The 23,770-nt window shown below is 52.2% G+C and overlaps 1 protein-coding gene across 20 annotated transcripts in view; it reads right to left on the bottom strand.

The window, feature by feature from the left end:
- MROH1 (maestro heat like repeat family member 1) overlaps positions 1 to 23,770 on the bottom strand; it is a 72,906-nt gene that overhangs the window by 42,315 nt on the left and 6,821 nt on the right. For 4 of the 20 annotated variants that reach the window (XM_053558302.1, XM_053558282.1, XM_053558289.1 and 1 more), the window contains exons 2-11: positions 19,664 to 19,803; positions 18,622 to 18,721; positions 17,789 to 17,867; positions 15,725 to 15,870; positions 13,060 to 13,191; positions 12,394 to 12,556; positions 12,149 to 12,247; positions 1,810 to 1,961; positions 1,203 to 1,343; positions 758 to 853 (exon numbers count right to left, since the gene is read on the bottom strand). In XM_053558302.1, coding sequence (XP_053414277.1) covers positions 758 to 853; positions 1,203 to 1,343; positions 1,810 to 1,961; positions 12,149 to 12,247; positions 12,394 to 12,556; positions 13,060 to 13,191; positions 15,725 to 15,870; positions 17,789 to 17,810 — 951 coding nt within the window. In that variant the 5' untranslated portion in view covers positions 17,811 to 17,867; positions 18,622 to 18,721; positions 19,664 to 19,803. Of the gene's footprint in view, positions 1 to 757; positions 854 to 1,192; positions 1,344 to 1,809; positions 1,962 to 12,148; positions 12,248 to 12,393; positions 12,557 to 13,059; positions 13,192 to 15,724; positions 15,871 to 17,788; positions 17,868 to 17,986; positions 18,165 to 18,621; positions 18,722 to 19,663; positions 19,804 to 22,507; positions 22,637 to 23,770 lie in introns of those variants that run through there. The other 16 variants (XM_053558293.1, XM_053558284.1, XM_053558291.1 and 13 more) reach the window with 10 other exon arrangements.

Here is a 23,770-nt window from a genome sequence, read left to right as displayed (position 1 = left end):
ATTTTGACATTTTAAATTTTTCTAGGAATCTAATTTCATGTACTTTTTAAAAAGTTTGCCACATAACTGTTCATAATACCTGTATTATTTTTAATATCTGCTGTTGCCCTCCCCACTTCCCTCTTCTGGGACCAAGAGGCATCCCCAGTGCAGCCAGGAGTGTCCAGGCTGGCCGGTGGAAGGTGGGGCCTGCTGAGGGTAGGGTGAAGCAATGGGGCAGAGCAGCAGACCCACTTTCTCACTCCCATCCTCTGTCCACCCAGAAAGTCACACACAGCATCCATCAACTGTCCCCAAGCTCCTTCAGCTGACTGAGGTGGGGGGATACCGGCTGATAGTCTTCCAGCAGAGTCTTCACAACCCGCTGCCCCTCACCCAGCTCAGCTGACCAGGGTGGGGGGATGCCGGCTGACAGTCTTCCAGTAGAGTCTTCACAACCTGCTTACCTCACCCAGCCCCCCAGCATCCCTGATGCCATTCCAGCCAGGCTAGACCTGGGGTCCATGCTCCACCCTCTTGCCACCCGCCCCTGCCACCTCCATCCCAGGGGCTCCTCTGTCATCTGCACATGCCCCTGATGGGCAGGGCAAGAACAGGCCACAGAACCGCACCACATGGTGTTGAGGGAATGCCGAACACCCTCCTCAGCCCACACTGCCCCCCAACTCCAGCTCCCTGAGCCCCTCCTCAGGCAACTTTATGCCAAAGAGTCTAGCCCATAGCACCCCTGCCTGTCTCTGCTGCCCCCAGGGCCTACCTGAGAATGTAGAGCTGCCAAGAGGGCATCAAGCTGGCCCTCCAGCGTGCGGCTGCCCACACTCACGGCTGCCTCAAGGATCTGGCCCAGGCTCTGCTTGGGGCAGGGAGAAGAGGGCCATCAGTCCCACCTCCAGCCCCTAGACAGACTGTGGGGCCAGCTGAAGCCCGGGGAAGTAGGGCACAGACTTGCCTCCCCGCCTAGAATCTGGGGGAGGGCTCAAGAAGGGGCTCCCTAGGCTAGGGGTGTGGCTTACCAAGAGGTCCAAGCTCCCCAGGCGCCCATCCAGGGCAGAGTGATCCCCATGGAGGACTCCCTCAGCAGAATGCCCCACCCAGCACCACCCACCACGATTCTTCACAGAGCACTTGGGGCTCCCCGCCTCAGGGTCCAGGCCTGGGCAAGGTCCCAGGGCCTGGGAGTGGACTTGTCCACCTGCAGACACCTTGGACACGTAGAAGGTCTCTGCATGCTTCTTGTAGAGGGCGAGGACCCCGGGCAGGAGCTTGGGGAGTTGCTCCTCCAGCCTCTCACTGGGCAGCAGGAGGCTCATGGGCCCCAGAGCTTCAATCACAGCGAGCCGGAGCTGTGGGGAGACAGGCAGAGGCCTTCACTATGAGCCCAGGTAAGCGTGAGGGATGTCCCCTTACCAGAGGTCAGAACTGCAGATAGGGCAAGTGGGACACAGCCAGACCAAAGCAGTGTATGGAAGACACTCCACACCATCCCAGGCAGCACTGGGCCTTGGGGTCACATACGCCAAGGACAGCAGGATGCACTTGTGCCTGTTACTGTGTGCAACCTGTAGAGAGGCTCTGCCCAAGAAATTTCTACTGCCTCTCGTACTGGCTGCCTATCTCCTAATCACCTCTGTGGGAGGAGCACCCTGGTTACCTGGTTTAAAGCGAAGAACAGCAACCCCCCATGGCAACCCCCAAAGCGAAGAATAGCAGAAGCCCCACAGTGGTGGCCAGGCCTGGGGTGGGAGAGGGCAGCCATGTAAGGCCAGGGGCTGTGATCCTAGAGGGATGGGCAGTGCCATAGGGACACACCTTGGCTTCCCGACTCTGCAGCCAGTGGTTGAAGAGAATGTCATAGGCACTGAAGATGTCAGCGGCAAAGGTGTCCTTCCTGACTGTGGGGTCTGGGGCTTGGTCCAGGTTGGCCAGGTACTCCAGGGCACTCTCACTGAAGCTCTGCAGGGCTGCAACGAGCCCCAGCAGTGAGCGGCCTCCCAACACCACTTACATGGCTGCCCCTTCTAGAAACCCCATACAGCCTGCAAGATGCCTCCCTGGTACACTGGCCAGGCGCAGGGCCCCAGGGCTACACTAGGGTGGACAGAGCACACCCCCCCCCCCCCAATTCATGTTCTTTCCAGGAGAAGAACTTATTTGGAAGCAGAGCCTTTGCAGATCTAATAAGACACAATCATGGCAGATTAGGGCAAGCCTCAAACCCCAGGGGACTGGGGTTCTTAACAGAAAAGGAAGCCTGGGTGGTGGTGGAGGGGAGGTTGGAGGAACACAGCCACAAGCCAGGGATATTGGGACCCAGGCGGGAGCGGCCTGGTAGGTACTCGCCCTCTGCCCCTGCAAGGAACCGACCATACCAACCTCCTCATCTCTGACTTCTGACCTGAGAGAGAGTTGTTACCCAATTTGTACTTGCTATATTGTTACCCCATACTAGGGGCCCAGTGTTAAGTACCAACCTCCCCAAACGCCCATCAGCCACAGTCTGCCACAAAACGCCCATCACCCTGCAGTCTGCCACAAAAGTGGAGGTGCCCTGTCCCCTCAACCCCAGACAGATGTGCACCACACGCTTTCTGAGGGCTGCTGTGCCTGGCAGGACCCGTGCCTGAGAAGGGTGACTTGTGTGGCCTGTGTAATGACAGAAGGGATGCAACTGGGAGCAGGCAGAGGCCTGCAAGTGGCAAGCTGCACTCTGTGTGGCTGTGGACATCCAGGTGGAACCTCCAGGAAACACTGGCTGTGGGGCCTGGAGCCAGGACACAGGCCCAACTAGGTGCAGGTTGACAGGAGCTCAGCAAGGGCCAGGGAGAGGCTGGACAATGGGCACAGAGGGAGTGAAGCCACAGCCAGGACGATGTCACATAACCCCACTCAGGACTGGGCACAGGAGCTAGAAAATCAGGAGGGCAGTACCTCATGGCCAGCCCCTCCCCCCTGCCCAGGGCCTTACTAGGCGCTCCAGGACCAAGTGCAGAGCCTGAGATGAAGTGCCCACCACATGGGGAGGCCACACAGGCCTGCCTGGGGCTGCTCAGAATCTGTCATGTCTTCAACTCCACTAATGAGTTCATGTACCCCCAAAAGTGGCCTCCCCGCTCCTGCTCCTGACAGCCTTGAGGAGTGCTCCAAGTCACAGTCAAACTTGACATTTGTTTTTATAGTATCTCTTGATTAACTTAAGTCTAATCTTCTCCAACTGACCAGTGGTTCTCAACCTTCCTAATGCCATAACCGTTTAATACAGTTTCCTGTGGCTTGCGACCCACAAGTTGAGAACCGCTGAACTAGGCAATTGAGACATCTCTCTTCAGCCTCGCCGCATCCTCCCAGTCGCTGGTGGGCTGTGGTCTTTCTGCTATCTGCAGGCTGTGTGGCTATGGCCTTTTCTCTCAATTTTCCCTGAGCTCAGGTCCCCCCCTTTCTCATTTCGTAGGTGCTCCTCCTGCATCTGCTTTGAAAGGAAGCTCCCCAGCGTGGCAAACTGCCAGTTGGGAGCCTGGCTCTGTCCTCAGCCACATGACTTGGGACGAGTACTCGGCCTGTAATGGCAGTGCCTGAGCCGGGTGCGGTGGATTGCCTGAGCTCAGGAGTTCAAGACCAGCCTGAGCAAAAGCGAGACCCCCATCCTTAAAAAAACAACAACGTATATTATTTTAAAAAAGAAAAAGTAGGGCAGCGCCTGTAGCTCAGTGAGTAGGGTGCCGGCCCCATATACCAAGGGTGGTGGGTGTGAGCCTGGCCCTGGCCTAACTGCAATAACAACAACAACAAAAAAGTAATTAAAAAAAAAAGGTAGCACCTGCACCCAGGGCCGCCTGGAGTCAGATATGCACCAGTTCCCACAGCCCCATTGCACACTATTGCACTCAGGGCCAGGGGTTGAGCCTTTCTGCTTCTTACAGGGCGGAGATAAACTTATTTTTATAGTATTTCCTAATGCACCGAGTTCTTTAATTTTTTTTTTTTTGCAGTTTTTGGCCAGGGCTGGGTTTGAACCTACCACCTCTGGCATACGGGGCCGGTGCCCTACTCCTTTGAGCCACAGGCGCTGCCTGTTAATTTCTTTTCTTTAAGGTGTTTTTTTTTTTTTTGAGATATCCTCAAGCTGTCACCCTGGGTAGAGTGCTGTAGCGTCACGGCTCACAGCAACCTCCAACTCCTGGGCTTAAGCAGTTCTCTTGCCTTAGCCTCCAGTAGCTGGGATTATAGGTGCCCGCCAGAACACTCAGTTATTTTTAGAGACGAGGTCTCACTCAGGTTCAGGCAGGTCTTGAACTTGTGAGCTCAAACGATCCAGCTGCCTAGGTTTCCCAGAGTGCTGGGATTTATAGGCATGAGCCATTGCACCTGGCCTCAAAGTTCTTTAATTTTTTTTTTTTTTTATTGTTGGGGATTCATAGACGGTACAATGAGCCAGATTACACTGATAGTTCTTTAATTTTTAATTGTCAAATCTATTAATCCTCCCCTTTGTGGTCTGTACTTTTTGCACCTTAAGAAATCACTTTAGGGCGGCGCCTGTGGCTCAGTCGGTAAGGCGCCGGCCCCATATACCAAGGGTGGCGGGTTCGAGCCTGGCCCCGGCCAAACTGCAACCAAAAAATAGCCGGGCGTTGTGGCGGGCGCCTGTAGTCCCAGCTATTTGGGAGGCTGAGGTAAGAGAATCGCTTAAGCCCAGGACTTGGAGATCGCTGTGAGCTGTGTGAGGCCACGGCACTCTACCTAGGGCCATAAAGTGAGACTCTGTCTCTACAAAAAAAAAAAAAAAAGAAACCACTTTAAATCCAGCATGTAAGACTCAAATGGGTGAGGTGTCCCTGAGGGTCCTACCAGGCTTGCTGGCCCCTAGCTCATCCACACTTGGTCAACCATCTCATACCCTGTTGTCTTAGCAACACCCTTCTCTTAATAGGATGACAACCCCACTGATAAGACCCCAACCTGGCAGGGCCCACACCCGCCCCACCTGGTTCCAGTGCTGCCTGTGGTCACCATGAAGCCTCCCTCAGCTCAGTCCGCAGCAGAGTCCCTGAGCAGCTCTCCCCAACGCCAACCCTGGCCCACCCTCCAGCAGTGCCCCAGGGGCCGACCCCACAGTGAACTCATGAACCAGTGGCAGCTGACAGATGGATGGAGCTGTGCACCACCTCTGACACCAGCGTGTGGAAGGTGACAGGCAGATGCTGAGCTTACAGTATCACCCTGCTTAATTCCTGTCACCTCTAAAAATTGGTGGGAGTATGTTGCCATTTGTACACAGACACTTTTACTAACTGAAGACCACAAAACTTGATTTCTGCCATTCTTTACTCGGCTAGTTGGTTTACTGTGGTCCCATGGTGCTGCCTAAGTTCCCCAGAACAATATCAGATGTCATTAGACAGATGGCAACACCCAGTCCTCCCTGCCCACCTGGCCCAAAAGAGGGCCCCTAGGTGTCAGGTACTATAGCCCCACCCAGCACACAGCAGCTGTGGGATCCTGAAGGGACACACACCCTCACAGGGTGTCCCTCATCCTGAGTGGAAAGAGAAGGCAGCAGGCCCACCCTCCATTCTGGGCACATGCCGCTGTGAGTTGACAGTGTCCTGGAGAGCTCTATAGCCGTCCCCTCTCATACTAGCCTCACCTGGTTTGGCTCACAGGTTACCTGGGTCATAAACTGAGCCAGGTAATATTCTTTTATTTCACACCTTGTGGAATTCTACATTTTAAAAGTGTCAGGGAATCTGTCTTGCTTTCAACACCAGTAGGGATGCTTCCAGCTTCCACTGAGCAAGATGCTACCTTTAGGGCTGAGATAAATATATTCTTTTATAAGAACTATTCGTCTATTCATATTTACTATGTTTTTATGATTTTTCTTCTTACACACACTACCAGTAAGTACAAGGAGCATCCCTGGGGTGACCCCAGCTAGTTAGCACAGCCAGTGCTCACTCACTGTCTGAGACAGTAGGGTTCAGCTACCCTGGAGGATACCAAGTGACAGGAACCTGCATGGTTCCCTAGGTTTGGAGCTGAGAGTCAACATACCAAGGGGTGCCACCTCCTCCAAAACCACCTTTGACCCCAAACTCTGCAACAGGGGTGCTGGTGGGAGGTAGGCTTGTGGGGGTGCCAGCCCATGCGTCCCTCCTGCAGCCATACTCAGGCCATGGGAACAATCTGGAAATGGTCCTTTGTGCATTTGCTCTGGGGAGAACTCCCTGCTGGAGCAGTCTGGTGCAGGCAAGTTGCACCCTGAGAAAACTACCCGCTGCACTGGGTCTCAGGAGCCCCTGCCGCTCACCTACTCACTCCTCCTCGGCCACTTCCTGCTTCGCTTTAAAGCTTTCTTCCATTTCTCTTGATTAGGTAGTGACTTAGCTATTTCACCCACTTTCCTTAAAGAACTAGATCTAACACATAATTGTTTGGGCCATTTTCACATTTCTGAAGTACTGATTTCCTCCCGTATTTCCTGCCTTGCTCAGTTCTGGTTAGGGGGACAAAGGCCAGACACACAGTGACAGAGGTCATGGCGCCGTCACATGCGAGACCAGGCTCAGCTGGCACTCCTGCACACCCGTGAAGCCACAAGGCCAGAGAGGGCGGCGTGTACCATGGTCACGTGGCTGCTGCCAATGGCAGGCTCAGGTCAGCAGTCTGGGGTGCTGTCTGCACAGCCACTGGTCCAACAGGAGGAACCCGCTGGGCTCACCATCAGACCGGGGTCAGAGCACCTTCACATCCATGGTGGCTACCCCACGGCTACGCAGCAGTGTGACCCCCTCCCTCACAGGGCAAAGGGCACAGAGCACTATCTACTCCCACCCCCACCTATGGGCATGCTGGGATCTTTGTGCTAGGCCAGGGTGCTCTGTCCAGTCCCATGGGGGACAGGCCTCTTGCCTGCTGTCCTGGTGGTGGGTAAAGGGGAAGGGGCAGGGGTCAGCGGCCAGGGGGTTGTGGCTCTGGGCACGGTGCTCCAGGTGGCTACTTCATGTGTTTCATTTTGAGGGGACACAACCAAGTGTAAGCTCCTCACTCACGAGTGAGCGTGCCTGCCACCTGCTGCCTCCCAGCTGTCTTCAGGCCCCACTGGCATTCACTGTGCCCTTCAAACCACGTGCCATCAGCTCCAACCCACATGCTTTTCAATGAAAAGGGTTACAGTCCTGTTTCTAAAAATCTGGTTTGGTCCTTTTTCAAACCGGCTTCATCTCCGCAGAGTCTTGCCCTTTCCTCACGATTTGTCCCTTCTCTCTCTCCCCAACCTACTCCTCCACATCCCACAGCTGACAATGTGTGATGTGCCATCTTCCACTCTATTTGGCTTGTGTCTGTGGCGGTCCCCACATCCGAGACTATAGTGACATTGCTGTCCCAGCCCAGCCTCACGCCACATTCTCCAGCTCCTGAGAAACGGTGCCTCCCTCAGCTGGGCCCCTGGGCCCATTCAAGGCTCATGTCTCAGTCTGAAGGCTTCCCAGTTGAGTGGAAAGAAACCTGAACCCTGGCGGTGCCTGTGGTTCAGCGGGTAGGGCGCTGGCCCCATATACCGAGGGTGGTGGGTTCAAGCCCAGCCCTAGCCAAACTGCAACAAAAAAATAGCCAGGCATTGTGGCGGGCACCTGTAGTCCCAGCTACTCGGAAGGCTGAGGCAAGAGAATGACCTAAGCCCAGGAGTTAGAGGTTGCTGTGAGCTGTGATGCCACAGAACTCTACTGAGGACAATAAAGTGAGACTCTGTCTTTAAAAAAAAAAAAAAAGAAAGAAAGAAACCTGCACCCTGCATCAACATGAGGAGATATCATGACCGTGATTTCTCAGGAGAAAGAATTTTAAGAGAAATTTTAAAAGAACCAACTCCCAGGGCCCACACAGGTCATCACCACCCTTTGGCTACAGATGGACCTTGGACGGTATGGTCCAGACAGGCTCTGCCTTGTCTCACACCCATCCTGTGACCCCAGGGCAGCTAGAGACCTCTGACCCCTTGCCCCTCACTCAGCCCTCATCAGCCTAGGGTTTCTCCTTCCAGTCAGAAGGAGATTGGTCAAACTGATCAGTACTTCTGGGTATTCTTTTTTTTTTTTTTTTTTTTGCAGTTTTTGGCCAGGGCTGGGTTTGAACCCACCGCCTGTGGCATATGGGGCTGGCGCTCTACTCCTTTCAGCCATAGGCGCTGCCCCAACTTCTGGGTATTCTGAAGTGAACAGAACGGTCCATTACCAGAACCAGAAGCCCACCCCCAATTTATTATTAGGTTGTTTTGTTTATTTGTTTGAAAGAGAGTCTCACTATGTTGCCCTTGGTAGAGTGCCGTGGCATCACAGCTCACAGCAACCTCAAACTCTTGGGTTTAAGTGATTCTCTTGCTTCAGCCTCCCAAGTAGCTGGGACTACAGGTGCCCACCACAACACCTGGCTATTTTTTGTTGCAGTTGTCATTGTTGTTTGGGAGACTTGGGCTGGGTTTGAACCCACACTCCCTGTGTATGTGGCCGGCACCATAACCATTAAGCTCAGGCACTGAGCCAAGGTTTTGATTTTTAATCAAAGTTTTATACACACACAGGTTAAAAGAGCAATTCTCATTCTCTCAATTCTCCTTTCTCTGCAAGTTAACTGACAGCACATGTGAGAATAAGATGGAGTTGTGGGCCAGGGCCACACAGCTCAGCTAGCCTGGTCGGTTTAGGTCCTGCGTGACCCTTCACCTCATGTCTCCCATTCTTGTTGTGTAAATTCGGCTTTAGAGAAGGTGTACATCTGAGTCATAGGGGGTGACTGATTTAAAAGATTAACTTTTGAATTGGAATGTTATTATAAGGGTCGTGGGTTATGTAAATTATTATGGGTCATGGCAATTACTGTTAAGATAAAGATTAGTATGGTTCTTGCTTTTCACTTTTATGTATTAAATTGTGGTTTTGAAAATGGAAGGACAGAACAGTCTACTCTCACTGTTCTCCAGAACCATTGGCCTTCTCCTAAGATTGGTAGACCTATCCCCGTCTCTGCATATTGGCTGACGGCGACAGGCAGCCGGACCCTCTTTGGTAACACCACCGTTCTCTCTACAGCTAATGCGCACACAACATCTCTGGGGCTCCCAGGCTGCTGCCGTTTGCACCTCCCCCTTACAAATGCTGCCCACCCCCCCACCTGTTCCACGTGCCCCCAGCTGCTCTTATCTTGCACAGCAGGGTCCTCCTTGGAGACAGCCACTGCCAGCAGGCTGTGTTTGCTCAGTTCTCCAGTATGCCCCCTCACACACAGGTGCCAGGATAGCAGGTGGTTACACGCCCTCCTGCAGCCCACAGGCCTCAGCAGGATATCCCTCCAGCCACTGTGGGAGCCACAGCAGGAAGTGCCCTTTGGAGCTCCTGATTCTCTAAAACAGCCTTTATTTTACTCTCACATTCAAACGACACCCAGGCTGGATACTCTGGCTGTCCACTGAGCTGGCCAGCACTCAGGAAAAGCCCGAGGCTGGCCTGTTTCCTCTTGTCCTCCTAGACCAATTATCCCCTGCAAAGGCATCTGTTGTGGGGCTGTGGCCGACCCTCCTGTCTGTAACACCTTCGGAGTAAGACTTGTTCTCTGAGCCATGCCACTGGCTGAGCAGCAAGCCTAGTTCCGGCTTCTCTCTCCCATTTTCCGTAATCCTGCACTTTGGCTCTATTTCCTGGAGGTTGTCCTGAACTTTCTCTTCCAATTTTCTATTATGTTTCCATTTCTACGTTACGTCTTCAGCTCTGAAGAGCTCAGTCTTATCTCTGAACACACCTTCCTCAAGGGACATGTTCTGGCTCTGCAGGGCCCAGCCACTTTAGTTGATTCCCCTGAAGACAGGACCACAGATTTCTTTCTTACCGGTATTCTTCTCCCTGAACCATCTGCGTCTCCAGGTCTTGGCTTCTTTTTTTGCAGTTTTTGGCCAGGGTTGGGTATGAACCTGCCACCTCCAGCATATGGGGCCAGCGCCCAACCCCTTTGAGCCACAGGCACCGCCCAGCTTATTTTTTTTTTTTTTTTGAGACAGACTTTCACTTTGCCACCCTCAGTAGAGTGCCGTGATGTCATACCTCACAGCAACCTCAAACTCCTGGGCTCTTGGGCAGCGCCTGTGGCTCAAGGGGTAGGGCACCGGTCCCATATGCCGGAGGTGGCGGGTTCAAACCCAGCCCCAGCCAAAAAAAAAAAAAAAAACTCCTAGGCTCAAGCGATTCTCTTGCCTCAGCCTTGCAAGCATCTGGGACTACAGGTGCCTACCACAATGCCTGGCTATTTTTAGAGGTCTCGCTCTGGCTCAGGCTGGTTTTGAACCTGTGAGCAATCCAACAAGCCTTGACCTCCCAGAGTGCTAGGATTACAGGCATGAGCCACCGCACCTGGCCCAGAAGTCTCAGCTTCTGTTTTCCCTCAGAGACATTCCTTGTACAACAGGATTCGCTGGCCACCTGCCCTGTGGACAGCATGGCCAGGCTAACCAGGCACCTGGCTCTCTGGGCTTCCCTGGGGCTCTTCTCCTGCCCAGCAGTGCTGTCCTGAGATTTGGACAGGGACAAAGGTGCACACACACCTGCTGCTGTTCTCGGCACAGTGCCACTGCTCTTGGCTGGACCCACTCCCTCCCCGAGGTAGATACAGGGCTGCCTCAGGCCCTACCTGCCACTGTTGGCTCTCATGCACAGTGGACACAGCCTTCCCCTGCCTGACCAGAACTATTACAGCTGGCAGGACCATTGCCTGCTCCCAATGCAAATAGGACAGTCCATATGTGGTAAGGAGCACACCTCATGTGAGGGTCTTTCAAGAGTCTCTACTGGCTAACCCATGAGGTCTATGCAAGAGAGAAAGCGTCAACAGGGCAGAGCCTGCAGGAGCTTTAAGTCTACCATGGGGAAGGTGACCGAGAGTCAGACTGCAAGTCAGTTTCTGCCCAGAGCCTCAGCAGCGCCAGGGCTTCACGCCACGTATTTTCCTGGTGCCAAGGAAGTCACACAGCAGGACACCACGGGCTGCCATCCCTGGCCCCAGTCATGTGAGCCTAGACAAGGCCATCCTCTGGCCCTGCCCATATGCAGTGTCTGTACGTCATGGCCGAGGTCCACACCCAGGGCCTGCTCCTACACACTCAGCTCTGTGCAGCATCTGACCCTGTCACCAATCCCACTTTCAGCCAAAACTGCATCAAGCAGTGTTTCTATCACTTCAACCACAGGCAGGAAAGAGTGTGCCAGGAGGACTCTCCCCACAGGCAAAGTATAAAAGAAGCAGGGCAAGGGAATATGGGGACACAGGGCCATGAGGAAGGGGTAATGGGACGGGAGCCCCAAGGAGGCAGGACTCCTAGAGCTGTGGGACCGGCCCCAAAGCCAACATGAGCAGAGCGGCGAGGGCCCAAAGCCCTCACCCGTCCTGTGCCAGGCACCTCCCACACTGGCTGCCAGAGAGGAGGTCAAGAGCTCTGAATAGACCACTGCGCAGAGGGCTGGGGCTTACTGAAGAGACAAGAACCCATGGGCACAAGATCTCATCCTCCCCACCAGCTGCCACAGCCCTTCTTCCTGTCATAGGCACTGGGACCAAGGACACTGAAGGGCCTGGCTATGGGTTACTGCAAGGGCTGCCTGGTACCCCCCAGGACTTCCAACTCTGGACTGTGCCTCTGGACTTCCGAACTCTGCTAAGCTGACCCTCTGCCTCTTCCATCAGGCACACCCTCCACGCCAACAGCCACATTCCCCAGGAGGCTCCAGCTGCAGCTGAAGGCACCAAGGCCCACACTGGCAATAGGCTCGCGGTCCCCTGCCCAGTGGGCAATGTAGTAGACAGGCAGAGGGAGGTGAGAGAGTACCCCTGGCCCCTGGCGCTGAGATGCCCAGGGAATGGCACTCTTGGAGAGCAGGGCAGGTAGAAATGCAAAGTCGAGAATTGGAGGAAGTCTATTCCCACCCAGGCATGTCCAGGCCTCTGCTGACACACAGGAGATGTTGGGACCACTCTAGGAGCAGACAGAAATTGGAAGAGGGAGAGGCTCAACCAGCGGCCCTTCCCACTGCCAAGCCCCTGCCCACAGCCTAAAGATCTGCCTGTGCCCTGAACCATACTCCTTAAGCATGAGGGGCTGCCACCTTACCGAAGCAGAAGGTCACCCTCATCTCGTCCTGTTTGGCCATGCCCAGCATGGGCAGCATGGTGCTCAGGATGGATGGCAGGAAGGGAACCATGCCGAACGCTGCAGAGAGAGGAGCTGTCACACGGGCTGTGCCAGGCCAGCAGCCACAGGTCTGCAGCAGGACAGGAGGAACTGGGGCCAGCAAAGTCCTCCAAGTCCCTCCGACTCACTTGAAAACACAGGGTGCGGGCCAGGCTGTCACCTACCGTTGGAAACAGCGAGGTTGGCAAATGTCTGCACGACAGAGCAGTGAGGCAAGACCCCAGGCTGGAACTTGCTCAGCAGCTCCTCCATCACCCTATTGATGAACTGCCTGCCCAAGGCCACTAAGACGCTGCTCGCAGCCTGCTGCCAGCCGCAGACTAGCTCCTAGACCACAGGGAATCAGAGAAGGAGGCCCCTAAATCTCCAATAGGCAAAGTTGAGATGTCCTGCCCTTCACTGCAGCTGGCTGTGCGCTCAGGGTCCCCGGTTACAGCATGCAGCTCCCTCCTGAGCGCTCTGCCAGAAGCTCTCACACTTGGAAGAGGCAACTGCACCAGGCAGAGGGGCCAGGAGCCTTACGGATGTGTCCAGCACCCCAGGAAGGCCAAGCCCAACACAGAGTCACAGCCCTCGCCAGGCCTCATGGCACCAGCACCCCGACATATGCTATGAGAGTTTGGGTGCTTTGCTCGCTACTTCAGTTTCTGCCTCTGAAGATTTTGAGGTAATGGTCCCCAGCCCCGCAAGGTGGTCCACAGGACCATGGGGCCCTCTGACAGCCAGACACTAACCCACATTCTTAATACTCCTGAGTAGAAAGGCCAAAGAAAAAAGCTTCCTACTCAAGCTAGGACTGCATCTCAAGGCCAAGAGGCCTGCTCTACTACCTTCGTCTTGGTCATCTCGCTGGAGGCCAGGAGGATGATGATGTTAGCCGTGTCCTTGTCCAGCTCCCCAGTGTGTCTGCTCAGGACCATCTCCATGGCCCGCAGGACCAGCGCCCGGTATGGATGTGCCAGCTGAAGACAGAAGCCACTGAGGACATCCTGGGAGGTGAGCCCAGCACCCAGGTGCTCTGCATGCCTGTCGCTCCCTTAACAGGGACTAAACCAGGCCAAGCTCCCTCCACTTCATACTCAGGAGATGGGGTGTACTTTAGAAGGCCAAGGCAGGAGGCTCACTTGAGCCCAAGAGTGTAAGACCAGCCTGAACAATATAGGGAGACCCCATCTCTACAAAAAATAGAAAATTAAAGGCTAGGTGCAGTGGATTGCCTATAATCCCAGCACTCTGGGAGGCTGAGGTAGGTGGATTGCCTGAGCTCAGGAGTTCAGGACCAGCCTAAGCCAGAGTGAGATCCAGCCTCTAGAAATAGCCCGGTGTTGTGGCAGGTGCCTGCAGTCCCAGCTACTTGGGAGGCTGAGGCAAGAGAATTGCTTAAGCCCAAGAGTTTGAGGTTGCTGTGAGCTGTGATGTCATAGCACTCTACCGAGGGCAACATAGTGAGACTATGTCGCAAAAAAAAAAAAAAAAACCAACAGAAAATTAGCCAAGGATGGTGGCTGTAGCTACTCAGGAGGCTAAGGCAGGAGCATCACTTGAGCCCAGGAGTTAGAGGCTGCAGTGAGCTATGATGACACATTACACTCCAGCCTGGGTGACAGAGTAGATAAAAAGTACTACTAAAAAATAGATAAATAAAAACGGAGTTTTGGGCGGCGCCTGTGGCTCAGTCGGTAAGGCGCCGGCCCCATATACCAAGGGTGGCGGGTTCAAACCCAGCCCCAGCTGAAATGCAACCAAAAAATAGCCGGGCGTTGTGGCAGGCGCCTGTAGTCCCAGCTACTCGGGAGGCTGAGGCAAGAGAATCGCTTAAGCCCAGGAGTTGGAGGTTGCTGTGAGCTGTGTGATGCCATGGCACTCTACCGAGGGCCATAAAGTGAGACTCTGTCTCTACAAAAAAAATAAAAAAAACCCAGAGTTTTAAAAATAAAATAGGGGCGGCGCCTGTGGCTCAGGGAGTAGGGTGCCGGCCCCATATACCGAGGGTGGTGGGTTCAAACCCAGCCCCAGCCAAACTGCAACAACAGCGACAACAAAAAAAAATTGCCAGGCGTTGTGGCGGGCGCCTGTGGTCCCAGTTACTTAGGAGGCTGAGGCAAGAGAATCACCTAAGCTCAAGAGCTGGAGGTTGCTGTGAGCTGTGATGCCATGGCACTCTACCAAGGGTGACAAAGTGAGACTTTGTCTCTAAAAATAAATAAAATAAAATAAAATAGCTAAGATAGCTAAAGAGGGGAAAAGGAGGAAGTATTTTCCAGGAGGTACTGCAAGATCACAGCACAGAGAGTGGATGTTTGCACATAACTGGGATAGTCCCCAGAAGACAGTGGTCACAGGAGGAGAGAGGAATACTCTCGCATATCAAAATATTAAATTGACAACAAGAATAACAGTCTTAGCTGGGCGCAGCAGCTCATGCCTGTAATCCCAGTACTCTGGGAGGCCAAGATGGGTGGATCTCCTGAGGTCACAGGTTTGAGACCAGCCTGAGCAAGAGCAAGACCCCATCTCTAAAAACAGCCGGACGTTGTGGCAGGTGTCTGTAGTCCCAGCTACCCAGGAGGCTGAGGCAAAAGAACTGCTTGAGCCAAAGAGTTTGAGGTTGTTGTGAGCTATGATGCCACAGTACTCTACTGAGGGCAACAAAGTAAGACACTGACTCAAAAAAAAAAAAAAAAAAAAAAAAAAAAAGGGTCTTTAGAGTTGACAAAAGTCTCTTCTCCTTCCAGGAACAGCCCAAACTAGGCACTGAGAAAGACAACAATGTACACAGTGATTCAACCGGGACCACGCAGTCAGCAGTGGCAGAGGACTGCTGAGCGGCTGCCAGCTCAGAGTGGGGTCCCTGATGGAAGGCCAGCTCTGAGCCACTTCTGCTCTGGGGCTCAGGTCAGTGACAAGTCCTTGAAGGGCTCAAGTGAGTTCCTGAGAGGCTCCCCAGCTCAGCTGCCACGTGCCAGGGCTGGCTGGAGGTTCCAGATTCTTTTTTTTTTTTTTGCTGTTTTTGGCCGGGGCTGGGTTTGAATCCACCACCTCCGGCACAAGGGTCCAGCGCCCTACCCCTTTGAGCCACAGGTGCCGCCAAACAGTAGCAACTTTTTTTGTGTGTGTGTGTGCAGTTTTTGGCCAGAGCTGGGTTTGAACCTGCCACCTCCGGCATATGGGGCCGGCGCCCTACCCCTTTGAGCCACAGGCGCCGCCCGAGGTTCCAGATTCTTAAGCAACCTGCCCTCCTCCCTCAGGCAGGGACCGCAGTCTGTTCTGGGGGCACCAAGCCTGGCAGAGTCGTCATCTCTGCTTTGTGCAGAATGAGAGGCAAACAGCCTTCTTCATGGGGTGACAGCCCAGTCCCTCACCAGGGGCCACTGCCACACCCCACGTGTGATGAGACAAGGCAGGTCACCTGTTCTAAGTACCCAGCCCTGCAATGGGGGCCATCTTGCCAGCCCAAGGGTGTCCATGACGACATTGCCATCACTTGGGAGGTACCTTGCTCTGCTGCCGCAGGTGCTCCTCACAGGCCTGGAGCGTCTCCTCTGGCTGCGCCTCCCCGAGGGAGCATAGGGCACTGCACACTTGCTCCTGCACCTCAGGGTCCTTGTCAGTGATGGCGCCCAACAGGGCACAGGACAGCCCTGTGGTGATCACGCCTGGTTAGCACGCTCAGGCCTGAGCACCCCCCATCATGCCTTGGCTGCCAAACTGGGCACACACTGGCCAGCTACTGAGGACCACAGGCTCAGCATTGCCATTGGCCTGATGCCTCAGAATTGGTGGGCCTGTCCACCTCCCACCACAGACACAGCCAACATCCCAATGGCTACGGGTGCAGCCCTCAAGGCCACACTGACCTGTAGACACCTCTCTCAGTGTGTCCCTTCCACTACCCTGGCCGCCCTGCCCAAGCTGTCACAAGGGTCAGATGCACTGGTGGTTGGGTATGAGGGCTCTGGGGGCTCAGGCTGCCGCTGCCACTGAAAAGCTGCCTGACTGAGATACACCACTGAGCCCACTGAGGCTGGAGACGCTGAGGGCACAGTCCAGGCCCTGCAGGTACCGTGGGGTGCTTCGGCCATGACCTTTTAGCCTGCGCTTCCTCAAAGCTATCAATTCACACCAGCCAGGCCTCCAAGGGTGGTGCCCTGAGGTCCATGAGCAGAGCAGCGCCGCTTATGCTCTGCTCCAGCATAGGCTGGAGTTCTCCATGACCCTGACACCTGCATGTAATGCCTGGACAGGTCGGCATGGAGCAGAAGGCCAGGGACACCAGCAGCGCAATGTAAATGAAGATGCAAAGCTACCGCCCCATCCCCCACTCAGCCTGACAGAACCTGATAAGAACCAAGGAAATGATGACCACACACAGCACTGCTGGCCCTGCGCTCGGTACAGGGCAGCCAGGCAGCGGGCACTTGCGCTGACTGGCTGTCCCTCCCACCCGAGACCCTCCAGTCTGAGCTGGGATGTCCACTCCTGCTGCAGTAACAGCATGACTGTGCCACCCACAAGACGGCCAGGAGGCACCTGCAGATGGGTGTGGGCCTCGGCTCCTGCACAGGAGCTGGACTTCAAGGTTCAACACTAAAACAAATAAGCTGGTCTCAAGATGTGGTTGTATCTAAGACCAAGTTCAACCCAGCAGTCAAAACTGGCCTGCTTCAAAGCACACCTGTTCCTGTTTCTGCCTCGAATTTGGCGCCTGGGCCCATGTGTGCAGACAGGGCTTGCCATCTGTGGACAGTGTGCTCTTTCCTCCCCGTCCTCACACCTTTGTTCCTTTGCCTTGCCCTTGCTGGGCAGCAGCCTATACCCACACTCTGTCTGTCACCCCGTCTCTACCTACCAGCACCCCCATGCCATTCCCAGTCTCTTTGTGTCCCTCAAGATCAGGGCACCCAAGAGCAGCACTCAGGGAGCCCCATGATGTGGCTCACCCTTAGATGGAGCTCTGGAGGGCAGAGAGAACTGGGGCAGGGCTTCCCCCATGCTGGGTCCCTGTAGCTCTGGTCTGACTATTGGCATCCCTCCAAAATTCACAAGCTGGAACTTAGCCCCAAGGTGATGATACCGTGGTAAGAGGCGGGGCTTTGTGCCTCTGCCCTCACCCTTGGGACTCGTGCCTTATAAAAGCACGAGGTAGAGCCCTAGTCCCTTCGTCCCCTCCCAGTGTGAGGACCAAGCAAGAGATGTCACCATGAAGCAGAGCCCTCACTACACACCAAACCTGCCAGCACCTTGACCCTGGACTCCCAGCCTCTACGACTGGGAGTAGTATTTGCTATTCATGAATTCCCAGTCAAAGGTACTTTGTTACAGCAGACTGAAGAACTGCCTTCTCTCTTAGGAAATCTTGGAGAGGACAAGCTCCTTCAGCCACCCCCCTTTGCCCCACATGCACTGAGCACCATGTACTTGTCGAGCCCCAGACTCAAAACCAGCAGGCATGAGGTCTGCACCAACCTCACCAGACCAATCTCACAAGAGCCGCTCCACGCACCACAGGGCCTCCCAGTCCCTGCCAGAGGCTCTCGGCCCCAAGAGCTGTGCACTCACTCTTCACATAGGACTCGGTCATTTCTATGGTCTCAGCTTCCTCTGGACCAGTGTGAACATGGACAGCTTCTTCTCTAACCTGGCACAACAAAAAAACACAAGAGTTAATTCATAAACCTCCACAATACCTACTTTTATGGGCTGCTATCATTTTTTTGTGGAAAACACATAATTTAAATGTTTGTTCTGGGGAAATACCTCTGCTGCGCTCTGCTCGAGCCATACAGGGAAGGCAGATGCACTGCCGTCCTCGCCAGCTCCCGGCCCTCCTGAGCACCTCGCGGCCCACAGGGGCCTGGGCCCACATTCCTCACACCACAACTTCAGGGTAAGTGAGGCCGCTGCCTCCACCTGGGCATCTCCCTCTTCCTTCCCTCTGTGAGAGCAGGGGTTGGACACACAGCTTTCAGATATGAAGTCTTAAAGCACCATGTGTAATAGCTCATCTCGAAGAATCATGTCCACAAATAGGCAAGTTGGGTTGGCCTCTGTTGTGTGTCAGCGCACCCTCAGCTGGGCGCCGGCCCCTCCCAGAGCTGCGTCCTCTGGCTCACTGAGGGCTCCAGCAAACCCTGCATCCCCTTGGTTGCCTCCCTCCATCACTCCCTCCTCAGGTGTTTTAGGGAAGATAAAGGAGCTGCACCAAGACCCCGCAAGCAGGCAGGACGTCTCACCACTGCACACTCGGGGCAGCAGAAGAACAGGTCTATGAGTATAGAAGGTTTCGGGCTGGACATGAGCAAGGGGCACTCACCCATCCCACAAAAACCCTAAAGAATGGCAGAAAATACCATAAGAGAACTAAACAATAAGAAAAGATAAAATTAACAGACCAAAAATGTCTAGGACTCCTGGGAAGACAGAACGCTGATGGAGAGGCCTGGTTTAAAGATGGTGGTGCCAGACAGCATTTCCCTTCTTCCTGGAAGGCACCTGAAAGGAAGAAAAACAAGAGACAAAAACATGTATTTTCTTGGTGGCACTATAAGGAGAAGGCAAAAGACCCCACACCATGGAAGTGTTCAAAGCCAAAAGGGTTCAGAGCCTGGCTGTCAGGCAGGGAAAAGGATGCACTGGTGGCAGATACTAGGAAAAGCCACACGACACCTCCCAGATAAGGGCACGCCTGATGTGGAGCACCAACTCCCAGGTCCCACACGTGTACTGAGTTTGTGAGGTGGAGCCAGGAGGAGTAACCTGTCTCTGGGGAAACACAATGTGAAACCCACTCCACACACAGGAATGACACGGGAGCAGCAAAAGTGACCTGCATGGTGGGTGAAGGGGCTGCCCAGCCCAGATGATAGCAACAGGGACCAACCTACTCTCCCACCAAGACAACTAAAGACCTGGGCAAGACACAAGAAACCACAGCTCTCAGCATAACAGATGTCAGAAAACAAAGGACCGTCAGCTCCAAGTGGCAGGAAGCAAGGGCCCTGCTCACCTCCTGGACAGAACGTCCAGGCCTGGGCCTGGTGGTGCATCTCAGTGAACACACAGAGCTGGGAGATACCATGGCATCCAGCGTCTGAAGCACCAAAGAGTTGCCCAGAGAAAACTCCAGAGAACTGCAGAGGTCCCCAGAAACTCAGGAGTTACTGCTTGGTTGGCAGGGTGGCAGAGTAATAGCCCCAAAGATGCCTGTGCCCTAATACCCAGAAACTAAGACTATGTTCCCTCATATGGCAAGAGGAATTTAGCAGATGAGATTAAGGGCACAGACCTTGAGGTTGGAGATTATCCAAGATTATCCAGGTGAGACTAACCTAATCACGTAAGTCCTTAAAAGCAGAGAACATTCCCACTGGGCTAAGGAGAAGAGACTGGAAAAGGGAGGAGGAGAAATCTGAGGCATGAGAAGGTTCAACTCACCACTGCAGCCTCTGAAGACCGAGGAAGGAGGTCTTGAGATGAGGAATGTGGGTGGCTCAGTTTGCAGCCCTTAGCTTATAGCTGGCCAGAAGACAGGGACTTTGGTCCTACAGATACAAAGAGCTGGATTCTGCCAACATCTGAAAGAGCAGAAAAAAGACTCTGCCCAGAGCTACCAGCAAGGACTGCAACCCTACCAATACCTGGATTTTAGCCCAGAGAGACGCACGTCAGACTTCTGACTTCAAGAACTTTAAGATAATAAATCTATGTTGTTTAAGCCACTAAGTTTGCAATAATTTGCTACAGCAGCCCTAGAAAACTAATACAAATACCACGTGTGAGAAGCTAAGGGCAGGCCGGCGCAGTGGCTCATACCGTAATTCCAGCACACTGGGAGGCCAAGGCAGGTGGACTGCCTGAGCTCATGAGTTTCAGATCAGCCTGAGCAAAAGTGAGACCCTGTCTCTACACCCCCCTCCCCCAAATAAAGAAAAACTGAGGAAGAGGATCACTTAAGCCCTAGAGTTGGAGGTTGCTATGGGCTATGATGGCCACAGCACTCAACCCAGGGAGACAGCTTGAGGCTGTCTCAAAAAAAAAAAAAAAACAAAAAAAAAAAGAGAGAGAGATAAAGAGAAAGAAAAAAAGAAAGCACTGTAGCTCATGGGGCTCCAGGCAGCCTGCTCAGAGAGACTGCTTGTCAATAGTGAAACAAAAATTGGGCCTAGCCTAAATGTTCTGGTTTCCCATAAGCTAAAAGCGAGGACCGAAAGGACCAAATTGTTCCCAAAGGAACGCAGCCACATTTCAGTACAAAGCTCAAGAGTAATAATAGGAATCCAAAAAGAACCAGCACCAATAAGATAAAAAGAATAATGTCTGACATCCAAGCAAAAATTACTAGAAAATGGCGGCATCTGTAGCTCAGTGAGTAGGGTCCTGGCCACATACACTGAGGCTGGCAGGTTCGAACCCAGCCTGCGCCAGCTAAAACAATGACAACTGCAACAACAAAAAAATAGCCGGGCATTGTAGTGGGCCCCTATAGTTCCAGCTACTTGGGAGGCTGAGGCAAGAGAATCGCTTAAGCCCAAGAGTTTGAGGTTGCTGTGAGCCGTGATGGTACAGCACTCTATCAGGGCGACATGGTGAGACTCAGTCTCAAAAAAAAAAAATACTAGACAAGCAAAGAAGCAAGAAAACACGACCCATGACGAGGATGAATCAATCAGTACAAACTGACTTGGAAATGACACAAAGGAAAGAATTAGCAGACAAGAACATTTAAACAATTTTTGATTTTTTTTTTTTTTCCTAAGACAAGGTCTCACTGTCCTCCAGGCTGGAGTGCAGTGGTGTGATCATAGCTCATCGCAGCCTTGGACTCCAGGGCCCAAGTGGTCCTCTCATCTCAGCCTCCTGAGTAGCTGGGACTCTATATTCTCGGCTAATTTTTATTTATTTATTTATTTTTTTTTTTTTGTAGAGACAGAGTCTCACTTTACTGCCCTCCGTAGAGTGCCATGATGTCACAGGACTCACAGCAACCTCTAGCTCTTCAGCTTACACGATTCTCTTGCCTCAGCCTCTGGAGCAGCTGGGACTACAGGCGCCCGCCACAACACCAGCTATTTTTTGGTTGCAGTTTGGCCGGGGCTCGGCTTGAACCTGTCACCCTCGGTATATGGGGCCGGCACCCTACTCACTGAGCCAGAAGCGCCGCCAACTCTCAGCTAATTTTTAAAAATTTTCTTAGAGATAGAATTCTCACAATGTTACCTGACTAGTCTCAAAATCCTGGCCTCAAGCTATCCTGTGCATTGACCTCCCAAAGTGCTGGGATTACAGGCATGAGAGAGTATACCCAGCCATTTAGACAGTTACTACAGCTACTTGATATGTTTTAGAAACTACAGGAAAGACTGGATAAGACACAAAGGGGTTAAAAACAAAAGGATGGAAAAAGAAAAACAAGGCTAACATTAGTTATAAGAAAGCTGGGGAAACTATCTCAGACAAAGAAGATTTCGGGGAGGTTGCTGTGAGTTGTGATGCCACAGCACTCTACTGAGGGTGACAAAGTGAGACTCTGTCTCTAAAAAAAAAAAGATTTCAGAAACATTAAAAATACTCAACATTTATGTACCTAATAACAGAGCTTGCTTCAAAATACATAAATTCAGAACTAATAAAAATGCAAGGACAAACAGACAAACTCAAATTAAAGCAGAGATTTTAACATCTCTATGATTGATAAAACAAGTGTAGACAGAAAATCAGCAAGAATACAGAGGGCATGAACAGCATGGTCAGCCACTTGACCCAAATACTATTGACAAGACATTGCATTTTATAGCAGCAGGATATTTATTTTTCCAAAAGCACACAAAATGTTTACCAATACTGATCATACTGCAGACAATCAAATGAGGCTCAATAAATGTAAAAGAATTCAAGGCATACAAAATATGTTTTCTTTTTTCCCCCTCATTATTTATATATTTATTTATTGTATTTTATTTATTTATTTTTTTTTTGGTAGAGACAGAGTCTTACTTTATTGCCCTTGGTAGAGTGTTATGGCGTCATAGATCACAGCAAACCTCTAGCTCCTGGGCTTAGGTGATTCTCTTGCCTCAGCCTTCCGAGTAGCTGGGACTACAGGCACCCACCATAACGCCCAGCTATTTTTTTGTTGCAGTTTGGCTGGGGCCAGGTTTGAACCCACCACCCTCAGTATATGGGGCCGGCACCCTTCCCACTGAGCTACAGGCGCGACCTACAAAATATATTTTCTAACAAAACCAGAATTTAACTATATCAATAAGAAAAAGATAATACCTGGTATTGTAGTCCCAGCTACTCAGGAGGCTGAGGCAAGAGAATCGCCTAAACCCAGGAGTTGGAGGTTGCTGTGAGCTGTGTGATGCCACAGCACTCTACCGAGGGCAATAAAGTGAGACTCTGTCTCTACCAAAAAAAAAATAAATAAATAAAAATAAGAAAAAGATACCTGAGACATCTCCAAGTATTTAGAAACTACTTACTGTGCTTTGAAATCTTGCATGAGTCCAAAAAGGAATCACAAGTGAAATTACAGGCCAGGCGCAGTGGCTCATGCCTGTAATCCTAGTACTCTGAGAGGCCAAGGCAGGTGGTTTGCCTCAGCTTACAGGTTCCAGACAAGCCTGAGCCAGAGAAAGAACATCTTTCTAGAAAAAAAAAAATGGCTCTGTGCCTGTAGCTCAAGCGTCTAAGGCGCCAGCCATATACACCAGAGCTGGTGAGTTCGAATCCAGCCTAGGCCTGCCAAACAACAATGACAACTACAACCAAAAAAGAGCCAGGCGTTGTGGTGGGCATCTATAGTCCCAGCTACTTGGCAGGCTGAGGCAAGAGAATCACTTAAGTCCAAGAGTTTGAGGTTGCTGTGAGCTGTGACACCACATTACTCTACCGGGAGCAATGAAGTGAGACTCTGTCTCAAAAAATAAATAAATAATAAATTCAACCAAGCATACTATTCTTAAAAAAAAAAGAAAAAACACACAGACAATTTATCCTAACTATAGGAAAAGAAGGGAACCTCCTCCACAGTGAAGCATCTGTGGAAACATAGTCAGCACTCACAGCTGCCCCTGAACAGCATGGGCTGAACCATCTGGGTCCACTTACATGGTGTTTTTCATTAAATATATTGGATTTTTTTTTTGAGATTTGCAACAATTTAAAAATATCACAGACAGGGTGGTGCCTGTGGCTCAGTGGGTAGGGCGCCGGCCCCATATACCAAGGGTGGTAGGTTCAAATCCGGCCCTGGCCAAACTGTAGCAAAAAAATAGCCAGGTTTTGTGGTGGGCGCCTGTAATCTCAGCTACTCGGGAGGCTGAGGCAAGAGAATCGCCTAAGCCCAAGAGCTGAAGGTTGCTGTGACACCATGGCACTCTACTGAGGGACTCAGTTTCTACAAAAAAAAAAAAATAATAAATAAATCACAGACAAACTGATAGTCTAGAAATATAAAAAACATTAAGAAAATGTTAGGTATTTCATAAAGCACAAAATATATGTAGATACTAGTCTATTTTACCATTTACTACCATA

The sequence above is a fragment of the Nycticebus coucang genome, chromosome 13 (genome assembly GCF_027406575.1).
Source record: "Nycticebus coucang isolate mNycCou1 chromosome 13, mNycCou1.pri, whole genome shotgun sequence".
In the NCBI taxonomy this organism is placed as follows: Eukaryota; Metazoa; Chordata; class Mammalia; order Primates; family Lorisidae; genus Nycticebus; species Nycticebus coucang.
Note: the sequence above shows the minus strand (reverse complement) of the source record. Positions and strands in the feature narration are given on the sequence as shown.